At 40.0% G+C, this 25,097-nt stretch overlaps 1 protein-coding gene across 9 annotated transcripts in view; it reads right to left on the reverse strand.

Annotated features, from left to right (window-relative positions):
* Positions 1–388: 388 nt before the first annotated feature.
* The window catches only part of SLC9C2 (solute carrier family 9 member C2 (putative)), an 85,353-nt gene continuing 60,644 nt past the window's right edge, over positions 389–25,097 (reverse strand). For 5 of the 9 annotated variants that reach the window (XM_070590894.1, XM_070590896.1, XM_070590892.1 and 2 more), the window contains 7 exons: positions 21,669–21,767; positions 17,612–17,779; positions 16,392–16,523; positions 6,199–6,384; positions 4,607–4,691; positions 2,656–2,706; positions 393–1,005 (listed from right to left, as the gene is read on the reverse strand). In XM_070590894.1, coding sequence (XP_070446995.1) covers positions 2,657–2,706; positions 4,607–4,691; positions 6,199–6,384; positions 16,392–16,523; positions 17,612–17,779; positions 21,669–21,767 — 720 coding nt within the window. In that variant the 3' untranslated portion in view covers positions 393–1,005; position 2,656. Of the gene's footprint in view, positions 1,006–2,655; positions 2,707–4,606; positions 4,692–6,198; positions 6,385–6,881; positions 8,216–16,391; positions 16,524–17,611; positions 17,780–21,668; positions 21,768–25,097 lie in introns of all 9 variants that reach the window. The other 4 variants (XR_011531950.1, XR_011531949.1, XR_011531951.1 and 1 more) reach the window with 2 other exon arrangements.

Raw genomic sequence — 25,097 nt, forward strand, 5'->3', positions numbered from 1 at the left:
GGTAAAAGTCACCGGCCAATGAGGAAGGAGAAGGGAGCTACAAGGAGCCTGGATCCGTGATAATTTCCTCAAGCAGCTGCACCGGTCCTGTTCTATTCCAGACATCTTGTGACATCAGGAAACTGAGGCCCTATGTGGTTCTGCCATGGTGGCCGGGTTTCTGTAATGTGCAGCCTCACTCGATATTTGCTCACACAGGTGCTCTGCAGGCCACTCTGAGAAATACTGCCCTATTACACTAGGTATCCAGAAGGTTCTTCATAAATAGGCTTGACTTACTCTCTTGTATTTCCTTCCATTATTACCTCTGTTATGGTTGGTTTTCCCTAGTGTAGAGAATCATGTATTCTTTCAAAGTCTTGTTGGGATGAAAAGGAACAATGGATTCTAAATAATAAACAATAAGACCATAACATTCAACTTTATTTGACTTTTGAAAATAAAATGAAAAGTACTATCAAATAGTACTATGCAATGTAGGATTGTTAATTTCTCTTAAAACGGCTTTCAGTAACTACGATTGTGGAACATAGTTCCTTTTTTCAATACTTACTAAATTGGGAATGGGAGGGGAATAACTTTACTCTGGAAAATGTTAGGGAGGTACTAATTATAGCACTATCATAAGTCAGAATTATGGATCCTATGCTCTAGACGGTAATAAATTGTACAATGCTTTTGATAACTTGTACTCTGCTATAACTGGCTCTCAGCTGGACACAGAATTTCATTTGGTAGGCCATGAGTTTTAGGATATATTATCTGGAAGAACTTTTTAACATCTCAAGTATAACGCAACTACTTCAAATTGAACAATTTGCAGCAGTCCATCAACTGCTTGTAAAATAAATGCAGCAGTAAATTGTTTCAGCAACTTCTAAGTAAACTTCTTGCCAGATCATTCTTCAGCACTTGAGCTGGGATATTAGCTCAGTCTTTAACCTGACTCCACATATCATGTTAGTGCCATTAGTATCCTTTTGTGAGATGGGATTCAATTTCCAACTATAAAAGAAAGTCAAAAGTAAAATATTAGACTATGAGCATGTCAGGGAAAACATTAACTATTAAATGCAACCAGAAAACTTACGGAAAAGTTTCCATTTTATTATCTGGGACATTCCCTCTAAGAGATCTTACACATTAAGACCTTTGGATGATACATTATAAGTAAATACATGTGCCTCTCTGCACCATCAAACGTCATCTCTTGACATTAATTCAATTCGAGTAGTCTACCAAAGGGGCACTTAGGAAAAGAGAAATGTTAGGAGACTTGAACTCTAGATAACTTTGTGACTGATTGCAAGGTAACCGAAAGCCTTTTTCATAAATCAGAATAAGAATTTTTTTTAATAATGGGACCTGGAAAAGACAGTGACAAATGAGGAACCAATTTCTTGACTCTCAGTTAGGTTTCCCATTTGAAATAGGGTCCATTTAAGAAAGAGGAGAAGAAGATCCTAGGAAGGCTGCCTAAAAAGGACTAAGTTGCTGTGTTTAAAGGAACGTTTACCCATAAGTTTGGTCAATGAAACTTTCCTTCCCACAACAAACACACTGCAAACCACCTTGATTGTCATAAATGACAGCGGCGGGACCAGAATTTCTGTTAGAAGGGTCTTAGGGTGACTATCTGTCTGGGGATATGGTGGGGCAAGGGACTTCTCTTGAAGCCGCACTTATACAGCATATCATTTGACCTTAGAAGGCCAATTTCTCTGGGGTGACGGGCGCTGGGGGAGGGAGGGTGCTGAAGGGCTCTGAAGCCCATCCTTGGCGCCATCACTGCTGCCTGACCCACTGCTGCATTTGCCTTGCGCCCCATTGCCCCTTCAGAGCTGTTTCCTCCTCCACTCCACTCATCAGGGGACTCAGGCCTAACAGAGACCCTTTGCAGGGTCCCCCTCCCCACCAGACTTGCCTCTGCTGTGTCCTGACCAAACGTAACTGGCCCCTCTTCCCTCCCCTGCTCTCTGTATGACTTCCAGCCTTCTCAAACTTTTCTAAATTAGCCTTGATTGCTGAGGAGAGTAGGAAAAGATGTCAGGGCAAAACCTGACTGACTCTTCATAATAAAGTGCTTTGAAATCTCTTGTTTTATCTTAAAAATTCATGCAAATTTGTTATTCTACTCTACAATATGTGTGTTTTAACTTAAAGAAACATTTTAAATTACCTCATGGTTAAATGCGTTTTCTCTCTTTGAAAGATCATCAGGTAACATTGATACTCTAGGAAGATGCCCATGATCCACCTGTGGCTTCACATACTCCCAGCATAGCACCCAGACATCCACAGGGAATGCACACTCCAAAGGGAGGAGCATCAATGTTTAGATGCTAATGTCCAGCTGTATGCATCATCTACTCCCAGAGATCCCTACTTTTGAATTAAACATCAGGGGAAGGAGGTGAGGAAGGGGAAAATTGGGAGAGAGGAGACTTGGGGCAAAATTATATCTTTCAAAAATATTCTATAATTTTAATTTTTAAGTAATGCAGGTGTGCTTTATCCCAATTTTTCCAAATAAATGAGTTGCCACTCAGTCTCTTTTCTCACCGACGTTTTGCTACTTGACTTCACAATTTATTTCAGCTGTGTAGTTTAATATCCACAGTAATAAAAATCTAATCAAAGTGTTGAGTTTATTACCTCATCTTTTCCAGTTATGTTCTTTCTTGGTCATTCGAACACCAGTGTTGACTGAACCAATCCAAATACAGGCATCAAACAGAAAAACTAAATTAGGAGTTTCAGAGTAAAGTAGCAGAAGAATATTTTGAAATATCAATTTGCTTTCTCTCTGTGGGTCTCCCCTTTCAAATGGGCTCTTTACTTTCTTCCTTCAGGAGGTTTGTTAATAGGCTCCCAAAAGTCCAGTACAAGGGCTGACAGACTCAAACGAGAACAGACAGTTCACATGCATGGTTAAAGTGGGCTGTATGAGACAAGAGGGAGCAATGTGGCCTCCAGCAAACCAGAGAGCATCTTCTTCCCTTGTAGAAGGCAGTTGGTGCTCAGCTCTGTCTGATTTTCCCCACATAAAGGAATGAGGACCTAGTGTTGAAAGACTTTCTGATTTTTTCAAGAAAAGCTCAAAATCTGGATTTTTTTTTAAGTGTGAAACTTCTGAAAGTTTATGCCTGGCAACTAATTTTACAATTTTAAAAGAAAATGTGTGTGGGTCAAATCTAGTGTACTGGCTGGATCCAGTCCATGAGCCTACCGTTTGTGACTTTTGTCCCAAACTCATTGGGGAATACAGAGTCATGTGTCTCCCTTCGTCTAAAAATGACTCCAGAGGGCCTGAGGGAGGAGAGAGGAACAGTAAAGACCTGTGCCCTTCGTCCTGGAAGTGCTGAAAATCTCTGACTCAGTAGCCCTCAGTGCCCCAGGGCGGCTAACAGGAGGCCTGAGCTCCCAGCCTTGCCATAGACTCCTGTGCCCAAGAGTGCTGTGGAAGCAGGAGAGTGGCAGACCTAAAGAGACTGTGAGGGCTGAGGGACTTCATCTCAGTGTCAGCCAGCTTGGACAGGAGACCTGGGAGCAGCGGGAGCTCCCAAAATCACCGCGAGGCCTATGACCCTAGAACAGGGCAGGGAAAGTGAGCCATAAGAATGTCTGAGGTTGAACTCATTTCTAGGGGAGAAGTGGAATGAATTACTGAATATCTGTCTTTCCTCCGCACCAGGGCAGAGACCCTGTTTGACTCACTCACTAACTAGCATTTGACATAGTTCCCAGCACACAGTGGGGCTGCATTTTTATAATTATGCAAATGAGAAATAATAAAATAAAATGTCACTTTATAAGCACAATTTGAAATCATGTAAACCCTTCCCCCCAAATTAGCAATTCATTAAGAATTATATCATGTCTAAGCTAGCAGGTCACATGAACTGTAAACACTGGGATGGTGCCAATTAGAGATACAAATCACGGATAACTCTGGTTTTGCAGCTGGGGCAGCTGGGAGAAAGCTGAGACAGGGCTTGGTAAGGCAGGGATGCTGGGGATGCTGAGCATTGAATGAAAGACCTTGAATGCATTTTCTCTAGAGCAAGTCTTCTCTGTATCTCGCTTAGCCCCGTGATACATGCAATTGGGTACTAATACATATTTAGTGACTTTCATTACTTAGTGACTACAAAGTGCACCTCAAAGCAAGTCATTTGAGTGTGGCTGTGACCTTGGTTTGGAATACTCAGTGAGCGTGGGTCAGGTTCCCTATTCTCTTTTGTTGTTGGAAGCAAACCAGCTCCCCACACCTGGGCCTGAGGTGAGAGAGTCTATGCCCTGCCCATTCCTGCTCTGACCCCAACAGCACTATGTGGCAGGAACAGAGTACACCATAGAAGCTGTTCTCCCCTCGCAAAGGTGTGGAGGGAGGGACATGAGACAGGAATGAGCCACCTGGATGTCAGTGTCTGGAAGTCTTTGTGACCTCCCACAAGCTGTGTGGCAGCCAGGGGGAGCCCAAGGATGGGGACTGATGATAAACCCACACAATTCTCTCAAATCATTTTCTTAGAATTAAAGGAATTTTACATGTGTCAAAATTCCTTCTCAATGGTTTTCCTGCCACTAACAGGCTATCCCTTACCCATGACCTTGGCGTTATTATTATTTTTGACAGGCTCAGATGCTTGGATCACCAGCAACTTGCTTAAATCTGAAGTTCCCTGAACCTAAACAGAAAAGTCAAAATTAGTCAAAAGAACATTCTTTGATCTCTAAGATGACTGTTTTCTAACCTTTCCAAAGAATATAAGAAATAAGCCAACACCTAGAACTGGGCCTCCAACCTAAGCTCTATCTTTTTCATTTCAAATCCTCTTTAATGTTGCTTCAAAAAGTCTTGGGCCAGCAAATTATCTTTTGTGTATTTACAGACATCAGAAAGGGAATTTCGACACCTTACTTGTAACCAGACTGGAAATTCCCAGTTTGAAAACAGGGAATCCCCTGCATCCAGAGGTACTTTTGCTCCTGCCTTGATGGTCAAGCCTTCCCGGGGGCAGGACTGTCTTCTTTTCTTAGAGCTTTTGGCCTATGTGCCACAAAATCTGCCCTCCCAGAATGCAAATAGCATACAAGTAACAATTATAACTATCATTTCTAGATACCACGTGTTATCTCATTTAATCCTCACAATAACCTTAGGAGATGGCTGTTGCTACTGTCCTCATCTTATTAATGAGGAAACTGGGGTCGGAAGGCAGCCTGCCTAGGTTCACACACCTAGTGGGCACAGGCGTCAGCTTTTGAACTGACTTTTGAACTCCACATCTGGCTTCTTAACAAACTAAACTGTGGGTGTTGCTCCCATTGTCCCCTGCCTCACCCTACCCCTCCCTTCAAAGCTAAAGAGATATTCATTTTCTATTAACAAAAAACATTTAAATAACCTTTATCTTCTGAATTGTTGAGAGATAGAAAATAAGAATGTTATGAAAGGGGCAAATGAACTTTTTAGGAGGTTCATCAATTTTTCATTTAATTAATGACCTTTCCCAGCCTGAACGGGCAGAATGGGCCTCTTCCAAAGGGGAGAAACTTACTATCAGATTAGAGAGATGTCAGTTCTTCTCAGGCCTCTTGGTCCTCCCCCAACTTGGCTCTGCCTCCGTCACCCTGAGGTTCAATGGCAGGCAGGCAGGTGGCCCATTAGGGACCTTGCTTCTGCTCTTCCACCCCATTGTGCCCCAAGTGTTCACACATCCCTCTTCCTTACAGAGGCATGGAATGATAAGGCCCAGGGATCACCATCATGGGGTGCCCCAGCCCCTACTGTTGCAGCAAAGCAACGGGCCCCTACTCAACTCCCTTCTTATCAACCAATGCAGATACTTCTAGAGCCACTAGCGTAGGAGGTGTTGCCTTGGTGTGAACTACAAAAGACACACCCTGTCCTTGTGGGAAGACACAGCCTCACACCAAGGCAAACAGCTTAGTAAGCAGAGAGCAGGCAGGTTCCAGCACCTACTTGCCCCTTGGTCACACCCTTGTGCAGGACACAACCTGCGCAACAGTACACAGAAGCTGTGGCTATGTTTTGACTTTTTTATCAAGGGTGGGTGAGAACTGCAGGGTCTTTACAGGTTAAATTTATTTTTAAGGTGGTCAGTTGAGTTTTAAAGTCACTTCTGGAGCACCATGAAAAGCAAATCACTCTTTAGAAAGGATCCTCCTTACCTGTCCACAGGTTTTAGGTAAAATGCAAGGTGCAAGATATGGTACTTCTCTCTTAGTATCAATGACACTGCCGTACACAACAATAACAAATTTCATGGTCTCATTATCAATGGTCATTTCATTGTAGCTTGATAAAGTCTGCACATATGCAAGATTGAGCTCTGCACACTTCCGAAAGGTTAAGTCCTACAATAAAATTACATTTTTTTCTATGAATCATACAAAGCAACACATGGTATCAAGAAGAACGCAAATTCACTGATTTAGTTGACCTCTTTGAGGGTGTCAAAAGGCATACGGACCCTGGCACCAACAGACAGAATTTACTTCGAGTTTAGAATGGCCTCTGACAGATTCTGAACTCAGAGTTTCTATGTTGTTCCTGAGTAGTGGCCCTGGATGTGGTTGCCCAGTCTGACTTCAGCCAGAGCAGGGTGGCCAGCTATGCCTATAGATTTCTATTTGCACAAGAACCAGAGTCGTAAAGATGCATAGGCCTTAACTAGCAGTAAGTGGACATCCCACTTGACAAGAGAACAAAGAATAACTAAATGATGCAAGGCACTGAGTCTGAGTTGTACTTCAAGGCTCAGAATCAAAGATTTTAGAGCTGGAAGGGAGCTGTTATGGGTTGAACTGTGTCCCCCCCAAAATTCATATGTTGAAGTCCTAAACCCCAGTACCTTGGAATGTGACGTTGTTTGGAAATAGCTTCATTGCCGATGTAATTGCTTCAGTTAAGATGAGGTCATACTGGAGTAGGGTGGGCACCTAAGCCAAGATGACTGGTGTCCTTATAAAAAAGGAGAAATTTGGACACAGACACACGTACAGGGAGAACTCCGTGTGAAGACGAAGACAACCATCCACAAGCAAGGAGGGAGCCCTGGACCAGATACTCCCCAGCAGCCCTCAACAGCAACCAACCCTGAGCACACCTTGAGTCAGATTTCTATCCCCAGGAGCTGTGAGAAAATAAATTGTTGTTTGAGCCACCCGGTGTGTAGTACTTCATTATGGCAGCCCCAGCAAACTAACATCGGAGTTTTGCGGTCAGCCCAATGGTAGGAATCCCCTGGCCGCTGCCCGGAAGGACCATCAGCTCACTCTGAACATCTTCAGCCACAGGAGGGGCACAGAGAAAGGACCCAACCCTCAGACCTTGGTCCCCGACAGACAAACCAAACACTTACTTGCCAAATACACCAGCATAGCTAGGGCACCAAGAACATAAGAAAATTAGCAAACTTATCTAGAATTTTGCAACCAGAAAAATCTAAGAAAAAGCTATTCTGGTTTTTTAAACGCATGTAAAGTTTTAGTTCTATGGTTCAGAGAAGGGGGATGCAGCATAATCTTACAGTGCCCCTTCTAAAAAGTCTTAACTGGCTAGTTCTTGAATGGAAAAACACTAGAAGGAAATAAACCAAAGCTGCTAAATAGAGATTCCCTGGGGAGTAAAAATTGGGTAAGAAAGTTATTTTATTATGTTTTGTATCTGTATTTTTAAATTTATATAATGAACATGTGTTTCTTGTGAGTTAAAAAAAAAATAAAATAAATAAAAGGACATTCACCTTATTATTGAGTCAAGTCTGACTCCGTATAGTTGCAACCAACTGGCCCTAATTCTCTCCTCTGGCATTACAGACTAGACTCTAAACTGGCAAGACAAAAGAAAGGAGAAAAATCTAATTCTCCTTACCCTTCAGCTAAAATTCTTCTGAAAATTATTGCCACATAGTAAAAGAAATATGACTGCTTTCGCATGACACGCTAATTTTTTTAAAGATTTTATTCTTTTAGAGCAGTTTTAGGTTCACAGCAAAATTGAGAAGAAGGTACAGAGCTGTCCCCTATCTCTCCTGCCCCCATACATGCACAGCCTTCCCCGTTACCTTACCAACATCCCCCACCAGAGTGGTCCATTTGTTACAACTGATGAACCTGCGTTGACACATCATAATCACCCAAAGTCCATAGTTTACATTTCGGTTCACTCTTGGTGTTGTATATTCTGTGGGTTTGGACAAATGTATAACGACATGTATCCATCATTATAGTATGATACAGAGTATTTTCATTGCCCTAAAATCCTCTGTGTTCCACCTATTCACCCTCCCCCATCCCAGCTCCTAGGAACCACTGATCTTTTTACTGTCTCCATAGTTTTGCCTCTTCCAGAATAGGCTATAGTTGGAATCATACAGTACGTAGCCCTTTCAGATGGCTCCTTTCACTTAGCAATACGCATTCAATTTTCCTCCACGTCTTTTCATGGCTTAATAGCTCACTGCTTTTTAGCACTGAATAACATTCCATTGTCTGGAGGTACCACAATTTGTCTTCCATTCATCTGCTGAAGGGCATCTTGGTTGGTTCCTTACAAGTTCTGGCAAGTATGAATAAAGCTGCTACAAACATCTGAATGCAGCTTTGTGAGTGGACATAAGTTTTCAACTCCTTTGGGTAAATGTCAAGGAGCACAATTGCTGGATTTACGGCAAGAGTATGTTTAGTTTAAGAAACTCCCAAACCATCTTCCAAAGTGACTACCATTTTACATTCCTGCCAGCAATGAATGAGAGTTCCTGTCGCTCCACATCCACACTAGCGTTCAGTGTTGTCAGTGTTCCAGATTTTGGTTATTTCAATGGGTGTGCGGTAGTACCTCACTGTTGTTTTAATTTGCATTTCCCTTCTCACATTGATGTGGAGCATCTTTTCATATGTTTACCTGCCATCTGTATACGTTCTTTGCTGTTTAGATCTTTGGTCCATTTTTTAATTGGATTATTTGTTTTCTTTTTTTTAATTATTTTATTGAGGTCATATTGGGTTATAACACTGTGTACATTTCAGGTGTGCATTATTATATTTCAGTTTCTGTATAGACTACTTCGTGTTAACCACCAATAGACTAGTTTTTATCCATTACTATATATACATGCCCCTTGACCCTTTTCACCCTCCTTCCATCCCCGGCCCTGTGGTAACCACCAATCTGTTCTCCTTATCTATGTGTTTGTTTGTTGTTTATCTTCCACATATGAGTGAAATCATATGGTATTTGTCTTTCTCTGTCTGTCTTATTTTACTTAGCATAATACCCTCAAGTTCCACCCATGTTGTCGCAAATGGCATGATTTTGTCTTTCTTATGGCTGAGTAGTATTCCATTGTATATATACACCACATCTTCTTTATCCAATCGTTCATTGATGGGCACTTGGGTTGCTTCCACATCTTGGCTATTGTGAATAATGCTGCAATGAACATAGGGGTACACATATCTCTTTGAATTGTTGATTTCAAGTTCTCTGGATAAATATCCAGTAGTGGGATAGCTGGATCGTACAGTAGTTCTGTTTTTCGTTTTTTTGAGAAATCTCCCTACTGTTTTCCATAGTGGCTGCACCAGTTTGCATTCCCACCAGCAGTGTATGAGCATTCCCTTTTCTCCACATCCTCTCCAACACTTGTTATTTCTTGTCTTGTTAATTATAACCATTCTGATGGATGTGATATCTCATTGTAGTTTTAATTTGCATTTCCCTCAGAATTAGTGATGTTGAACATCGTTTCATGTGCCTGTTGGCCATCTATATATCTTCTCTGGAAAAAATGTCTGTTCATATCTTCTGCTCATTTTTTGATCAGGTTGTTTGTTTGTTTGTTGTTGAGTTGTATGAGTCCCTTATATATTTTGGAAATTAGCCTCTTATTGGATATATGATTTGCAAATATCTTCTCCCAGTTGGTGTGTTGTCTTTTCATTTGTTGATGGTTTCCTTTGCTGTGCAGAAGCTTTATAGTCTGACGTAGTACCATTTGTTTATTTTTTCTTTTGTTTCTCTTGCCTGAGTGGACAAGGTCTTCAAAAAGATACTGCTAAGACTGATGTCAAAAAGCGTACTGCCTATGTTTGCTTCTAGGAGTTTTATGGTTTCAGGCTTACATTCAGGTCTTTAATATATTTTGAGTTAATTTTTATGTATGGTATAAGACAATGGTCTACTTTCATTCTTTTGCATGTGGCTGTCCAGGTTTCCTACCACCGTTTATTGAAGAGATTTTCCTTTCTCTATTGTATGTTCCTGGCTCCTTTGTCAAAGATTAGCTGTCCACAGATATGTGGTTTTATTTCTGGGCTCTCAATTCTGTTCCATTGATCACTGTGCCTGGTTTGTGCTACTACCATGCTGTTTTGATTACATTTGTTTTGTAGTATATTTTAATTCAGGGAGTGTGATACCTCCAATTTTGTTCTTTTTTCTCAGAGATGCTTCGGGTATTTTGGGTCTTTTGTTGTCCCATATAAATTTTTGGATTCTTTGTTCTATTTCTGTGAAGAACATCATTGAGGTTCTGATTTGGATTGCACTAAATCTGTAGATTGCTATAGGTAATATGGACATTTTAACTATGTTTATTCTTCCAATCCATGAGCACAGAATATCTTTCAATTTCCTTATGTCTCCTTTGATTTCTTTCAATAATGTCTTATAATTTTCAGTGTATAAGTCTTTCATTCCTTGGTTAAACTTATAGGTATTTTACTCTTTTTGTTGTGATTATAAATGTGATTGTAGTCTTCATTTCTCTTTCTGCTAGTTCGTTATTAGCATAGAGAAATGCCACTGATTTTTGTATGTTGATTTTGTACCCTGCAACTTTGCTGTAGTTGTTGACTGTTTATAACACTTTTTTGGTGGATTCTTTAGGGTTTTCTATATATAGACTAATGTCATCCACAAATAGTGAGAGGTTCATTTTTGCCCTTCCAATTCAGATTCCTTTATTTGTTTTTCTTACCTAATTACTCTGGCTAAAACTTCCAGTACTATGTTGAATAAGCCTGGAGAGAGTGGGCATCCTTGTCTTGTTCCTGTTCTCAGAGGAAGGGCTTTCAGTTTTTTACCACTATGTATGATGCTGGCTGTGGGTTTGTCATATATGGGCTTTATTATTTTGTGGTACTTTCCTTCTACACCCATTTTATTGAGAATTTTTATAATAAATGGATATTGGATCTTATCAAATGCTTTCTCTGCATCTCTTGAGATGATCATGTGATTTTTATTCTTCATTTTGTTAATGTGGTGTATCACATTGATTGATTTATGGATGTTAAACCATCCCTGCATCCCTGGAATAAATTCGACTTGATTGTGGTGTATGACCTTTTAAATTCATTGTTGTATCCAATTTGCTACTTTTTGTTGAGGACTTTTGCATCTATATTCATCAGCAATGTTGGTCTGTAATTTTCCCTTTTTCTGTCCTTCCCTGGTTTGCTATCAGGGTAATGTTGGCCTTGAAAAATGAGTTAGGAAGTATCTCATCCTCTTCAATTTTTTTGAACAGTTTGAGAAGGATAGGTATTAAATCTTCTTTGAATTTTTGGAAGAATTCACCAGAGAAGCCATGGACTTTTGTCTTTTGGAAGGTTTTTGATTACTGTTTCAATCTCTTTACCTGTGATTGGTCTATTCAGATTCTCTATTTCTTCTTGATTCAGTTTTGTGAGATTGTAGGATTCTAGGAATTTATCCATTTCTTCTAGGTTGTCCAACTTTGGTGTATAGCTTTTCATAGCATTTTCTTATAATCCTTAGTATTTCTGACATGTCCATTGTAATTTCTCCTCTTTCGTTTCTAATGTTATTTATTTGAGCCTTCTCTCTTTTTTTCTTAATAAGTCTGGCTAAGTGTTTGTCAATTTTATCTTCTCAAAGACCCAGTTCTTAGTATCACTGATCCTTTCTATTGTTCTTTTAGTCCCTATATTGTTTATTTCTGGTCTGATTTTTATTATTTCCTTCCTTCTACTGACCTTGGTCTTTGTTTGCTCTTCTTTTTCTAGTTCTTTTAGGTATAGTGCAAGGTTGTTTATTTGAGATTTTCCTTGTTTCTTGAAGTGGGCCTACATTACTATAAAATTCCCTCTTAGTACCACTTTTGCTGCATCCCATAAGTTTCAGTATGTTACATTTTTATTTCATTTGTGTCCGGGTATTTTTTTATTTCTCCTTTGATTTCTTCATTGATCTAATAGTTGTTCAGTAGCATGTTCTTTAGTCTCCACATATTTGTGACTTTCCCAGCTTTTTTCTCATAGTTGATTTCTAGTTTCATAGCAATGTGGTCGGAAAAGATGCTTTCTATGATTTCACTCTTTTTAAATTTATTGAAGCTCACTTTGTTTCCCAACATATGGTCTATCTTTGAGAATATTCCATGTGCACTTGAGAAGAATATGTATTCTGCTGTTTCTGGAGGGAATGTTCTCTATATCTCTATTAAGTCCATCTGGTCTAGAGTTTCATTTAAGCCCACTGTTTCCTTGTTGACTTTCTGTCTGGATGATCTATCCATTGAAGTAAGTGGGGTGTTGAGGTCCCCTGCTATTATTGTGTTGCTGTCAATTTCTCCTTTTAGGTCTGTTAATAGTTGCTTTATATACTTTGGTGCTACTATGTTAGGTGCACATATATTAATATGTGTTATGTCTTCTTGGTGCAGTGTACCTCTTACCATTATACAATGCCCATTTTTGTCTCTTCTTATCTTTTATGTCTTAAAGTCTGTTTTGTCTGATATAAGTATAGCTACACCCACTTTCTTTTGGTTGCCATTTACTTGGAGTATCATCTTCCATCCTTTCACTCTGAGACTATATTTTTCTTTAGAGCTGAAATGTGTTTCCTGGAGGCAGCATATTCTTGGGTCTTGTTTTTTAATCCATCCAGCCATTCTGTGTCTTTTTATTGGTTAATTCAATCCATTTACATTTAGAGTGATTATTGATATATGAAGGCTTAATATTGCCATTTTATCTTTTATTTTCTGGTTGTTCTATATTTCCGCTATTTCTTTCTCCTTGTATTTCTGACTGCCATTTCAGTTTGGTGGTTTTCTGTGATGTTTTCCTCAGTTTTCTCTATTTATGATTTGTGACTCTGCTCTGATTTTTCGTTTTGTGGTTACCATGAGGTTTGTATAAAAGATCTCATAGGTGAGATAGTCCTTTTTCTGATAGCCTCTCATCTCCATTAGCCTACGTAGGTTCTGTCCTTTTCCTCTTCCCCTTCTATGTTTTTGTTGTCACAAATTATTCTTTTTTGTTTTGTGAGTTTGTGACCAAATTTGTGTGGTTATAGTTATTTTTGATGCCTTCTTTCCCTTTATTCTTTATGTTATACTTAAATGTTTACTAACCTATTCTGACATAGAGCTGCAATTTTCTGATTCTGTCATGTCTATCTCCTTGCTCAAAGCTTTGTAAACTTTTGCCCTTTCACTTCAGGTAGGAGGGCTCCTTTCAGCATTTCTTTAAGGCAGATCTAGTGGCCATGAACTCTGTCAGCTTTCATTTGTCTGGGAAAGCTTTTATTTCTCTATCATACCTGAAGGTTAATTTTGCTGATAGAGTATTCTCAGCTGATAATTTTTGTCTTTCAGTATTTTGAATATAATGTTACACTCTCTCCTAGCATGTAGAGCTTCTGCTGAGAAATCTGCTGAAAGCCTGATGGTGGTTCCTTTGTAGGTTATTTTCTTCTCTCTGGCTGCCCTTAATATTCTTTCTTTGTCATTGAGGTTTTTTTTTTCTGGTGAGGAAGATTAGCCCTAATCTAACATCTGTTGTGAATACTCTTTTTTTTTTTTTCTTTGCTTGAGGAAGATTAACCCCGAGCCAACATCTGTGCCAATATTCCTCTACTTTTTGTATGTGGGATACCTCCACAGCATGGCTGATGAACGGAGTAGGTCCGCACCCAGGTTCTGAACCTGCAAACCTGGGCTGCCAAAGCAGAGCACATGGAACTTTAGCCACTCAGCTATGGGGTCAGCCCCAGTCATTGACTTTTGATAATTTTAACATTATATCCCTTGCAGAAGGTCTTTTTGCATTGATATAATTAGAAGTTCTGTTAGCTTCATGTACTTGCATACCCAGTTCCTTCCCCAGCCAAGTTCTTAGCTATTATTTCTTTGAATAAGCTCTCTGCTCTTTTCTGCTTCTCTTATTCTTCTGGGATACCTATTATCCCTATGTTACTTTTCCTAGTAGAGCCAGATATTTCTCACAGAATTTCTTCATGTTTTTAAAATCTTAATTCTCTCTCCTCCTATATTTATTTAGAAATAAAATCATTTCTAGATGTCTATCTTTGAGCTCACTAATTCTCTCTTCCATAAGGTCTGTTCTATTTTTTTAATACTTTCTACTTTATTTTTCATCTCATTAATTGTGTTCTTCACCTCCAGAATTTCTGTCTAGTTTTTTTTAGAGCCTCAGTCTCTTTGGTGAAGTACTCCTTCTGTTCATTAATTTTGTTCCTGAGTCCATTGAACTGTCTTTCTGAGTTTTCTTGTAACTCATTGAGTTTCTTTATGAGAGCTATTTTGAAATCTCTGTCAGCTAGATTGTAATCTTCTGTAACTTCAATTTGGTTTCTAGAGAGTTGTCATTCTCTTTCTGTTCTGCCATGTTACTGCAGTTTTTCATCGTACTTAATGAATTGATCCTCTGCTGGTGCTTTGTGGTAGTAACCACCTTTCTTATTTGGGTACAGCTTTGGTTACTTTGGTTCTGAGCTGCTTCTGGTTGTATTTGAGACCCTCCACTGCCTGTGCTAGAGGTGTTGTCAGTGCCCTCCTTGTGCTGCTTGTGCCTCTGAGGTTGCTGGTGCCTTGTTGCTTTTGATGTTGCTGCAGTCTCAGGTGTTGCCACCAGAGTCACCAGGCTGCGAGCACTTCTGCTGCTTCTGGGGTCACCTGGGTCTTGTGTCACCCACTTGCTCTCCATGGGCTCTCTGTGGGCTCAGGTACTGCTGCCCTGTGCATCACCTGCCCTGCTGCTCCTGGGTTACCTAGGGATGCTGGCAGCACTGCTGCCCAGGGTGCTGGGTTCATGAGTGTTGCTGTCACTGCTGGGGCCATAGGGTCTTGTATCCAGCCCCCACTGCTGGTAGAGCTGGTGTCAAAGGTGCCACTACTAGGGGCTGGGTCTCAGGTTCTGCTGTGGTTCCTGAGACCTCAGGTCATAGGTGCCACCTGCCACTTCTGGAAGGAGCAGGGGCTAAGCCACAAGTGTTGTTGCTGGTCTTGCAGTTTCTGATCACTGGTGTGCACCAGTGTGATTTTTGAGACCTCAGGTCAGGAGACCCTGCTCCTGCCAATGATATTTTCATTTTGGTTGCTGTCCCCACTGCTAGAGAGACCAGTGCCACTCCCAGGGGAGGAGGAGGAGACTGAGTTACCAGCACTGCTCTGTGGCCTCAAGTCTCAGGATATATATGCCACCTGCCACTGCTGGGTGGGGCAGGGGCTACAGCCTCTGTTCACTCGTGCTGGCGTACATGCTGGTGATCTGCTTTGAAACCTCAGATCAGGGCACCCTGCCACCATGGGGGAAATTCACATTTTGGATGCTGTTCCCACTACTGGAAAGAACAGAGATTGTTTGTTTTCCTATTGTTGAGTTTTAAGAGTTTTTTGTATATTTTGGATAACAGTCCTTCACCAAATGTGTCTTCTGCAAATATTTTCTCCCAGTCTGTGGATTGTCTTCTCATTCTCTTGAGACATGATAATTTTTTAATCCAACATTTATATCCAATCTCTCAATTCAGTCAATATTGTTGAACTTGAAGTCTGTCACTTCCCCTATTCCTGACTCCTATTAGGGTCTCAAATAATTATTAAACAGGATATAAATATGGGATTTTAAATTGTGCCAGTCCAGGAACAGTCTTGAACTACTACTTTTTGGAGAGAAGGTTCATAGTAGAGGCTCAGTTAACTCAATAAAGATTTTGAAAAGGCAGGAGATTTATATTAAAGTAAGTAAATAGACTAGACTATAATAAGCACCAGGCTGCATGTTTGTTAACTCATTCTAACTAATGCTGTGCTTGGTTCTTGAGGATCTACCTATATAACAATTGCTGAATCTACTTTATTTTTTTAAAGGGATGACTATAGATAGCCTGGGAAAATTAGCTGTGACAGGAGGACTGACGACCTGCAAGAAGTCAGGATAAAAGAGTGCTTAAAATTCTGAAATCTCACTTTAGAAAATCAGACATAACCTTCCTTTCTGTCTTTGTCTCAAAAAATATGAAATGCATTTTGTAAAAAATACAATAAATAAAGTTTCATTCACATTTTAATCATGTAACTTACCTCATCAATGAGACTTGATTCAAAATACTGATAGGCAATACTGAGAGCAAGCTTTAGCCATATTTTATATTCCAGGGATGGCCAGAAGACATCAAAGCCTTCATATAAATCCTCCAGGGAGATAAAGCAGGCCTGAAAGGACAAGGTGTTGAGCAGCAAGCTTGATTTAGAACTAAATTACAAGACCATCAGAAAACAAGATGCATCTGGATTTTATCTTCATCTAAACTCTTAGAAAAACTAACTGTCAACTCTACTATAATTATGATACTCTGCCACTTAAAAGCACTGTACTGTGGAGAGTTTGTTTGCTATGTATAATATAATACAATTTACAGTCCAATTAAAGCTATAGACTTAATAGGAAAGGAAAATTCATAACAGTCAACAGTTATGATAAAAGATATGGCTCATGAGCCCAAGATTTAGAAAGTAAGCCACACAAACATCTATTTTTATTGCCACAGTAGGTAAAAATGGGCTCATTTACAGTGTTTATTTCCAGAGGCAAACTGTTGCCTTGAATAAGAAAGACTATTCTTTCAAGATTCAAGATAAATGAACTTCAATGAATTCAATTCAGCCTTGTGAATAAATTCATACTGTCTATCCTCTTCCAGAAGTGAAATAGTATGAAACTGATGAAGCAACATTTCCTCTTTTCATCACACCCCCTAAGACTCTGGACCCTGCCCTATTGCCTCTAATAGTCTCAAAAGCTTGAGAATTCTTTGTAAGCAGTCATTTTGGCTCATTTATATTTGAATCCCCCACAGCTAGTGGACTATCAGGCCATTTATTTGTTGAATAGATAAATTCTTATCTAGCAAGTAAAAAATGGAAGAAAGAGAGTTTAAAAACAAACAAGCATTCTTTAAAAATGCTGCTCAATAATGGTGGCCATTTATTGAGCACCTACACATGCCCAGAACCTGCCAAGAGTTATTTTCCTAATCTTCATAAAATGTTAGATGGTCTCTCTTTTAATAAACAAGGGCACAAAGACTCAAAGAGGTTAAAATATCTTATTCCAGATCCCATAAACAGGATGTGAGACACTAAATCTGCCTCTCACCTTTAGTCTATACTGCTTCACAACAGCTGGTTGGGTGACTAAGTAAGATATCAGAACCTGAAGGAAGAAAAGATGCTGACATTCCTTATTTACTTGAGGGGGAATTAACTAATAACCCACAATACAGACAGAACCAGTTTCTTACCTGTAAAATTGTTTCACAGATGGCAGTACATTCACTTTCACGCTTGAGCAGACAGCTCAACTCTCCAATTACGTCGCCACTGGTACAGTACTCTGTAAACATGGTTTTGGACTCTCTATCAGGCCTTAGGGCACTGTCTATTCCAAAGGTAGGAGGTGAACTATGCAACTGCCAAGGGAAAAAAATGTGCAAAGGGAAACACAAAATTAAAAACCCCTGGCCAAACCATAGGAGCTCCCACTGTTTCTTGCAATTATTACAATGGAAGGAAGAGATTCTTTATGAATCCTCTCAGTTGTGAAGGAGGAATAGGACTTCACAAAAATCACAGTTTCTTTCACATTTCAACTCTCCAAGGCAAGAATTCTCTCCAATCTTTAGCTTTACAGACGACCTCTATTTATACCTTCCTTGTATAAAAATCCCACCAAAAGTAGTAATTGCAGTCTGCAACCAATGCAATCACCCACTCGATTCTCTATTAGATATTCTTACCATAATGGGCTGGTGCCTCAGGTGGAAAACATCTTTTGATTGGATGGATGCGTAAATCAGATATCATGAATCAATATGGCTCCAAACCAAGCCATGATTTCAGTAAAAGCCTTGTCTCCCTTTAAAATGCTTAAGAATAATTACCATGAGACACCAACAGAAGAAGTTTTTAGGATGAGCACAGGATGCTCAAGTTACTTCAGGAAAAGCACTGGTAGGCACAGGTGGGGGAAGAAGAAAGGTATCAGATTTCAGGAAGAAGCTGCAGGAATCAACCCAAAGGATTACAGAATTTTCCGGAAAGTTTAGCTGTAAACATCAAAGAGGAAGACCTTTGTTCAGGACACAGGATACAGGGAACAAAAGGGTCACTGAAGAAATTGCTGTGAAAACTGCATCCCCTGCTGCTGATTACCATCCAGGCTTTTAGAGGCATTCATGCTTCCAAAGGACTTGAAATTCTTTTCATTTAATTTTTAATGCAGCTCAAAGGCCCTTTGAGCAATGAAGAATGTCTCTGCTTTTTACAAACTCAGAAAAAAAGATAACATCTATGGGAGGGCCAGGCCCAGTAGCCTAGTGGTTAAGTTCAGTGTGCTCTGCTTTGGTGGCCAGGGTTCAGTTCCTGGGCACAGATATAACCACTCTGTTAGCGGCTACAGTGTGCTGGCAGCCCACATACTCAAAAATAAAGGAAGATTGGCATGGATGTTAGCTCAGGGCGAATCTTCCTCAGCAAATAAATAAATAATTTTAAAAATATAACATCTGTGGTAGGCAGAATTCTAAAGGAGTCCCTCCAAGATTCCCGTCCCTTTGTTATTCAGTCAAACACTATTCTAGGTACTACTGTGAAAGGATTTAGCAGATGGAATTAAGGTTACAAGTCAGCTGACCTTGAGATGATAGTGGATTATCCTGGTGAGCCCAATGTAATCACGTGAGCCCTTACAAGTAGAAAAGGAAGTGGAGTCAGTCAGAGATCCACCATCGTAAGAGGGGTTGAACGTGCCTTGGCTCTGAGATGTGAGTGCCTGCATGCAAGGACCGAAGAATAGCTCTAGGAGCTAGAGGTGGGTCCCAGTTGACGGCCTGCAAAGCAGCAGGGACGCCTGTCCTAAACCTGTAAGGAACACTTCTACCAACCACCTCAATGAGCCTGGAAGCAGACTACGCCACCAGACTTTCCAGAAGGGAATGCAGTCCTACAAACCCCATGATTTTGGCCTTGTGGGACTAAAGCGAAGAAACCAGCTGAGCCCACAGGACCTCTGAATTACAGAACTGTGAGATCATAAATCTAAGCCGCTAAATTTGTGGTGATTTGTTATGGCATTTATAGAACACTAGTATGATGTCTTCAGTCCAGATATCATTGGACTTATGTTTTAAGAAGCCTTAGCTAGTTCAGTCACTGTGGGAAAATTCTCCAAAGAACATGTTATGTTGCAGCTTTTAAATGCTTGATTTGAATATTTAATAAATACTAGTAGCAGTGTAGGTTTGCTATGATCCTAATGGGAACACAGCACACGGAAACAGCTAAGCACATGGATTCTGATGGAGGCAGCAGAGGATAATGGCTAAGGACATGGATACTGGAGGCAGACTCCATGGGCTCAGAGCCCTCCTTGGCCTCTTACTATGTCCCCTTGGGGGGCAAGTAAATTAATCTCTCTGTGCAACTGTTTCCTCATGTGAAAATTGGGTTGTTATAAGGATTAAATGTCATAATGTATTGCTATTCTTGACTACTCTTTTAAAAATTACAGCTAACTTCTTCACTTCTCTATCACCTCTAATATACTATATATTTAACTATTTATTTTGTTCATTGTCTCATCTCCTTCTATGCCTCTATTAGGAAATAAACTCTAAGGCCTGGCCCTGTGGCCAAGTGGTTAAGTTCACACATTCCTCTTCGGCGGCCTGAGGTTCACTAGTTCAGACCCTGAGCGTGGACCTATGCACTGCTCATCAAGCCATGCTGTGGCAGCATCCCACATAGAAGAACTAGAATGACCTACAGCTAGGATATACAACTATGTACTGCAGATTTGGAGAGAAAAAGAAAAAAAGAGGAAAATTGGCAACAGATGTTAGCTCAGGGCCAATCTTCTTCACCAAAAAAGAGAAAATAAACTTTAAGAAAGCAGGGATTTTTGTCTGTTTTGGAAATTCCATGCCTAGATTGAAAAGTGCCTGTTGCATGTTACTAATGAAGTAAATATTTGTTGAATGAATGAGTGCATGAATGAATGAAAAAATGAAAAGTGCCAGGCACTTAATAAGTGCTACATGTATGTTAGTATTACAGTATATATATTACAATACTTTATTTCCATGATCAATTTTGGTATTTTTAAGGTCTAAAATACCCATTCCAAAATTAGAAAGCCAAATATATTATTTGCACTATAATAAGGGTTTGTCACTCATAACTGTCATCTAGGATCTAGGAATTATTTAGGCCATCAGCTGGGGCTCACCCAGGTAGTCACCACTAGTATTCAGATTCTAAAGGATTCTTGTCCCCCTCACTCTACTGACATCTTTCCTTTCTCTCTCTCTGGTCACCAAAAGCCTCCTATTGGTCAGATTAAAAGTTGCCTTTTGGTCCTCATCCTATTTGATCTCTGTGAGGATCTGACATTGCTGTTCATTCACTCACTCAGACTCTCATTTCCTTTAGGTGAGTAACTCAACCACCCTAAGTATTGGATTCCTTATCCGGACATCATGGAAAAGACTGCTTTCTCCCTGGAGTATTGTGAAGAATGAGTAATGACTGCGAAGAAACGTATTTTGTAAAATGGGAAGCACCTTTCAGATGTTGGAAAGTGTCAGTACCGCAGCTGTAGTGTTTACTGTGAGTAGAAATGGTTTCATTTGGAAAAGAGATTATGTTAAAAATTTGAAACTTAGTTCCTAAGTTTCTCCTTATGTTATGATCACGTATTTCAAAATACATTTTCAGTGAAGAGTAAATTTGCTAGTTGTTAGTGCCTTCAAGCAGATTCCGACTCCTAGCGATGCTGCGTACAGCAGAGCAGAACCTGGTCTTTTTGCACTGTCCTCTCACCTTCCAGAGCTCTATCAGACAATGCTTCACTGCTATGCAGAGGGTTTTCATGCCCAGTTTTTTGGGGAGTGGGTGGCAAAGTCTTTCTTTATAATCTGTCTTAGTCTGGAAGCTCCGCTGAAATCTGTCCACCATGGGTGACACTTCTGGTATGTGAAATACTGGTGGCACAGTTTTCAGCATCACAGCAACACACAGCCACCACAGTATGACAACCAACAGACATTTGGAGTGGTTCCCTGACCGGGAAATGAACCCGAGCAGGTGTGGTAAGAGTGCCAGATCTTAACCACTAGACCACCAGGGCTGGCCATGAATATATATAACAGCATTATATATTATATATAATACAGCATTCATCATAATTTATAATTAAATATTTGTGAGATTATATGATTACTGATACATTTTCCTGCTACACTGTAGGAGAAAGTACATGCATCTGGGGGCCAGAATTGAAACTGATAAATAGTCCCTTACAATTGCCATTCCTGAAATAATTAAGTAGATTCCTTGCGGCATTTCACCTTCTTTACAAATGACATCTCCATAGTCAAAATAGGCAAGTTTTGCTCTTTCCTGAAAGAAACAAAAAGAAAGGAAAGTCAACACAAAAATGTCATAGTCTACTTTTCTAAGCCGAAATAAGATTTTAAAACTAAACTGATTTTCAAGTAACATAAAAACACAAACTGTATTCTTTGGTTTGTTAATGAATCATAACACGCTGACATACCTCAACTTTTAGAAAGAAAGGTCAAGCAAGCAAACTGTAGACTTTGGGATTAGGATCCAGCACAGCAACTGATAGAGACACCCAATAAATGCCGGGTTGGGTGGACGTTTACAGTAAAACGTGTTAATTCTGACAAAAGAGACAGAGACACGATGCTCTGGAAAAATCCAGAAAGGCCACAGGACCATGTCTTGGGTGTCCAGGGAAGACTTTACAGAGAAAGGAGCAGCTGAGCTGAGACCTGAACGAAGAGTATCAGAGAGCCAGGATACGATGAGCTGGAGACCATTCGGGGCAGAGGACTGAGAACATGCAAAGATCCGGAAACAAAGAGAACATCTTCAGTTGGGGTAAGCAGAAGATTCAACATGTCTCGGGCAGGAGGGTGGAGACCAGGGCTGAGTTATCCCTTAGGCTTCAATGGGCGCAGCGCCGCCGGTTCACAATACTTTTAGGGACTCACAGCAATATTTTAGTTTCTTTTAAAACCAGGAGGGAATAACAGAATGTTTAGGTAGAGGGAAATGTTTGAATATTAATAGTTAGTATTAATATATTCATCTTTATCCTAACACAGTCCTAAAGTATAATTTTTTGTACTATTTTATGGAGGAAGAGGGCCATGAAGGCAGAAGTGCCTAGGGCCCGTGAAAGTGATAGTAGAGGCCCGGCGGCGGCAGGTGCGGAAAGGTGAGCCAGGTCGAGGTCTGGAAGGGTCTCGTGGGCACATTAAAGAGTTTGGGCTTTTCCCAAAACCAGGGGGAAGCCACTGAAGGATTTGTAACAGGAGAATTATGGTGACAGATTAGCGTTTTACAAAGCATTCATAGTGGTTATCTCTAAGTGAGGGGTGGGAGAGTGAATCGTTTTCACTTCTCACTTTGTGTACTTCTCAATTATGCGACAGCATTGAAAGAAGCACGGATGACTTCACAATTTCTTTTCAAAGCTCACCTAAAGCCAGTTACCCAGCATAGGTATTATTCAAACCTTGTTTTTCTACCTTTATAGACTATTACATTTCTAAGTAACCACACCAGTTGGAGGATGAAAGAAGGGAGGCGTAGTGAAAATTAACTACAGCTGTGATGGAGACCAAGGCTGAAATTATAGTCTACAATAAGGGGTGTTTGTTTTGTTTACTCAGTGTATTTTAGTTATTCACACAATCCCTGGACTGGCTCTAATGTGAATAATGCCTCTGTGCTCCCAGGTCATCACAATTTTTACCCTGGTAAAATCTGATTTAAATGGCTATCAAGTACCAACATATTAAGGAAAAGGGCCACTTGAAGATGTCGGTAAGGGGATGTCTGTAAGTGCGTAGAGAAAGTCCAACAGCTTTGCAGAGCCACGGCAAATTAAGGAAGGGAAGGAGGTTGGTACCCTGGTTATAGATTCACCTCAGGGAGCGGTGAATCATTAATTTATGGAGTTATCTTCTAATTATTTTTCCCATTCCTTCCTCATTCCCTGCTGGACAGTTGGTTAATTTTACTTCTGAAAACTATTACCTATAAAGAACTAAATTCTAATTTTACCTTAAAATTGGATTTTTAAAAAACTGAATACCATGTAAATTATAATAAACACCTTTTAGATGTCTTCTTCTCGGTCCAAGCCCACCTCCCACCCCCATTTATTAGAGATCTATTTTCCAAACTACCCCAACAGCCCCTGCCCATCAGGTTTCCTCCTCCTTCTCACAGCCACACTTGTACCCCAGAAGCTGGCCATCTGACTCAAGCTAAGCCAGTTGGAGTTCTCTCTCAGGAATTTGAACTGAGGGACAAAGAGCTTGGGAGTTGAGAACTGAGTCATCACAGCCAAGTGCTGGAAGAAGGGCCATAAATTCCCACCACTTATGTCCCACAGCTGGCCTGACTCTCACCCTGCTCAAGGTTAGTCAACTGTTTCTTAGTTTCTATATACTACCACAACATCTTTCCAGTAAACTTTCCTTTTGTTTAAACTAGTTCAGGTAGGTTTTTGTTACTTTCAACCAAAAGAGTCTGAATTTGCGGCCGGCCCCGTGGCTAAGTGGTTAATTTGCGCGCTCTGCTGTGGCGGCCCAGGGTTTCACCGGGTGGAATCCTGGGCGCCAACATGGCACTGCTCATCAAGCCATGCTGAGGCAGCATCCCACATGCCACAACTAGAAGGACCCACAACTAAAAATACACAACTATGTACTAGGGGGCTTTGGGAGAAAAAGGAAAAATAAAAAATAAAATCTTTAAAAAAAAAGGTCAATTTAACTAAATTTGAAATCAATTTCAAATGAAAAATTCAAAAGTTTCTGGCACAAAGAAAATATGAGCATGGCATAAGAGAATCAGGTATTCAAGGTTCAGCAGAATCCCACTATGATTACTGTCTTTCTAGAAAACAAGGAAAACATCTCATTATGGACAAGCAGATGCCTTATATACCTTCACACCTAGATCACAAGGTATAGTACAACAAAATTTGTGGTAAAGCAAGTACCATTTTTTGTCACAGAGTGTTCCTGACTCCAAAAGTCTAACAGAGGTTTTAACAGGTTGATTAAAAAGTTATAAACCTTATAATTCATACAATAGGCATTTAAAATCAAAGCCACAAACTAGTGGTCTGGGGATCACATCCAGTTCACGGATGTGTTTTGTTTGGCCTGCACAATATTTTTTAATTTGTTGTCAAATTTTAAAAATTTGGAAATTTCACATAAAAATTCAGACTTATGGTTTCTCTTTTTTAAAAAATCTGACCTCTACGTTTTTAAATCTAATAGTCAATTTTCAGTCTTCATCTTATTTGATCTCTCAGCCTTATTTGACACAGTCGGTCACTTTTTCCTTCTTGAAATACTTTCTTCACTTGGCTTCTGGGACACCACTCTTTTAGTTTTCCTCCTACCTGATGGATTACCCCTCAATTCTTTTTCTTCCCTGGTTTTATTGCAATATAATTAATGTACAGCACTATATAAGTTCAAGGCGTAGAGCATAATGACTTGCCATGAATATTTTGCGAAATGATTGACACAGTAAGTTTAGTTAACATCCATTACCTCATACAGTAACAGAAAGAATTTTTTTTTCCTTGTGATGAGAAATTTTAGGATCTACTGTCTTAACTTTTAAATATACCCTACAGCAGTGTTTACTACGGTCATCATGTTGTGCATTACA

The sequence above is a fragment of the Equus przewalskii genome, chromosome 23, assembly GCF_037783145.1.
Source record: "Equus przewalskii isolate Varuska chromosome 23, EquPr2, whole genome shotgun sequence".
Taxonomy (NCBI): Eukaryota; Metazoa; Chordata; class Mammalia; order Perissodactyla; family Equidae; genus Equus; species Equus przewalskii.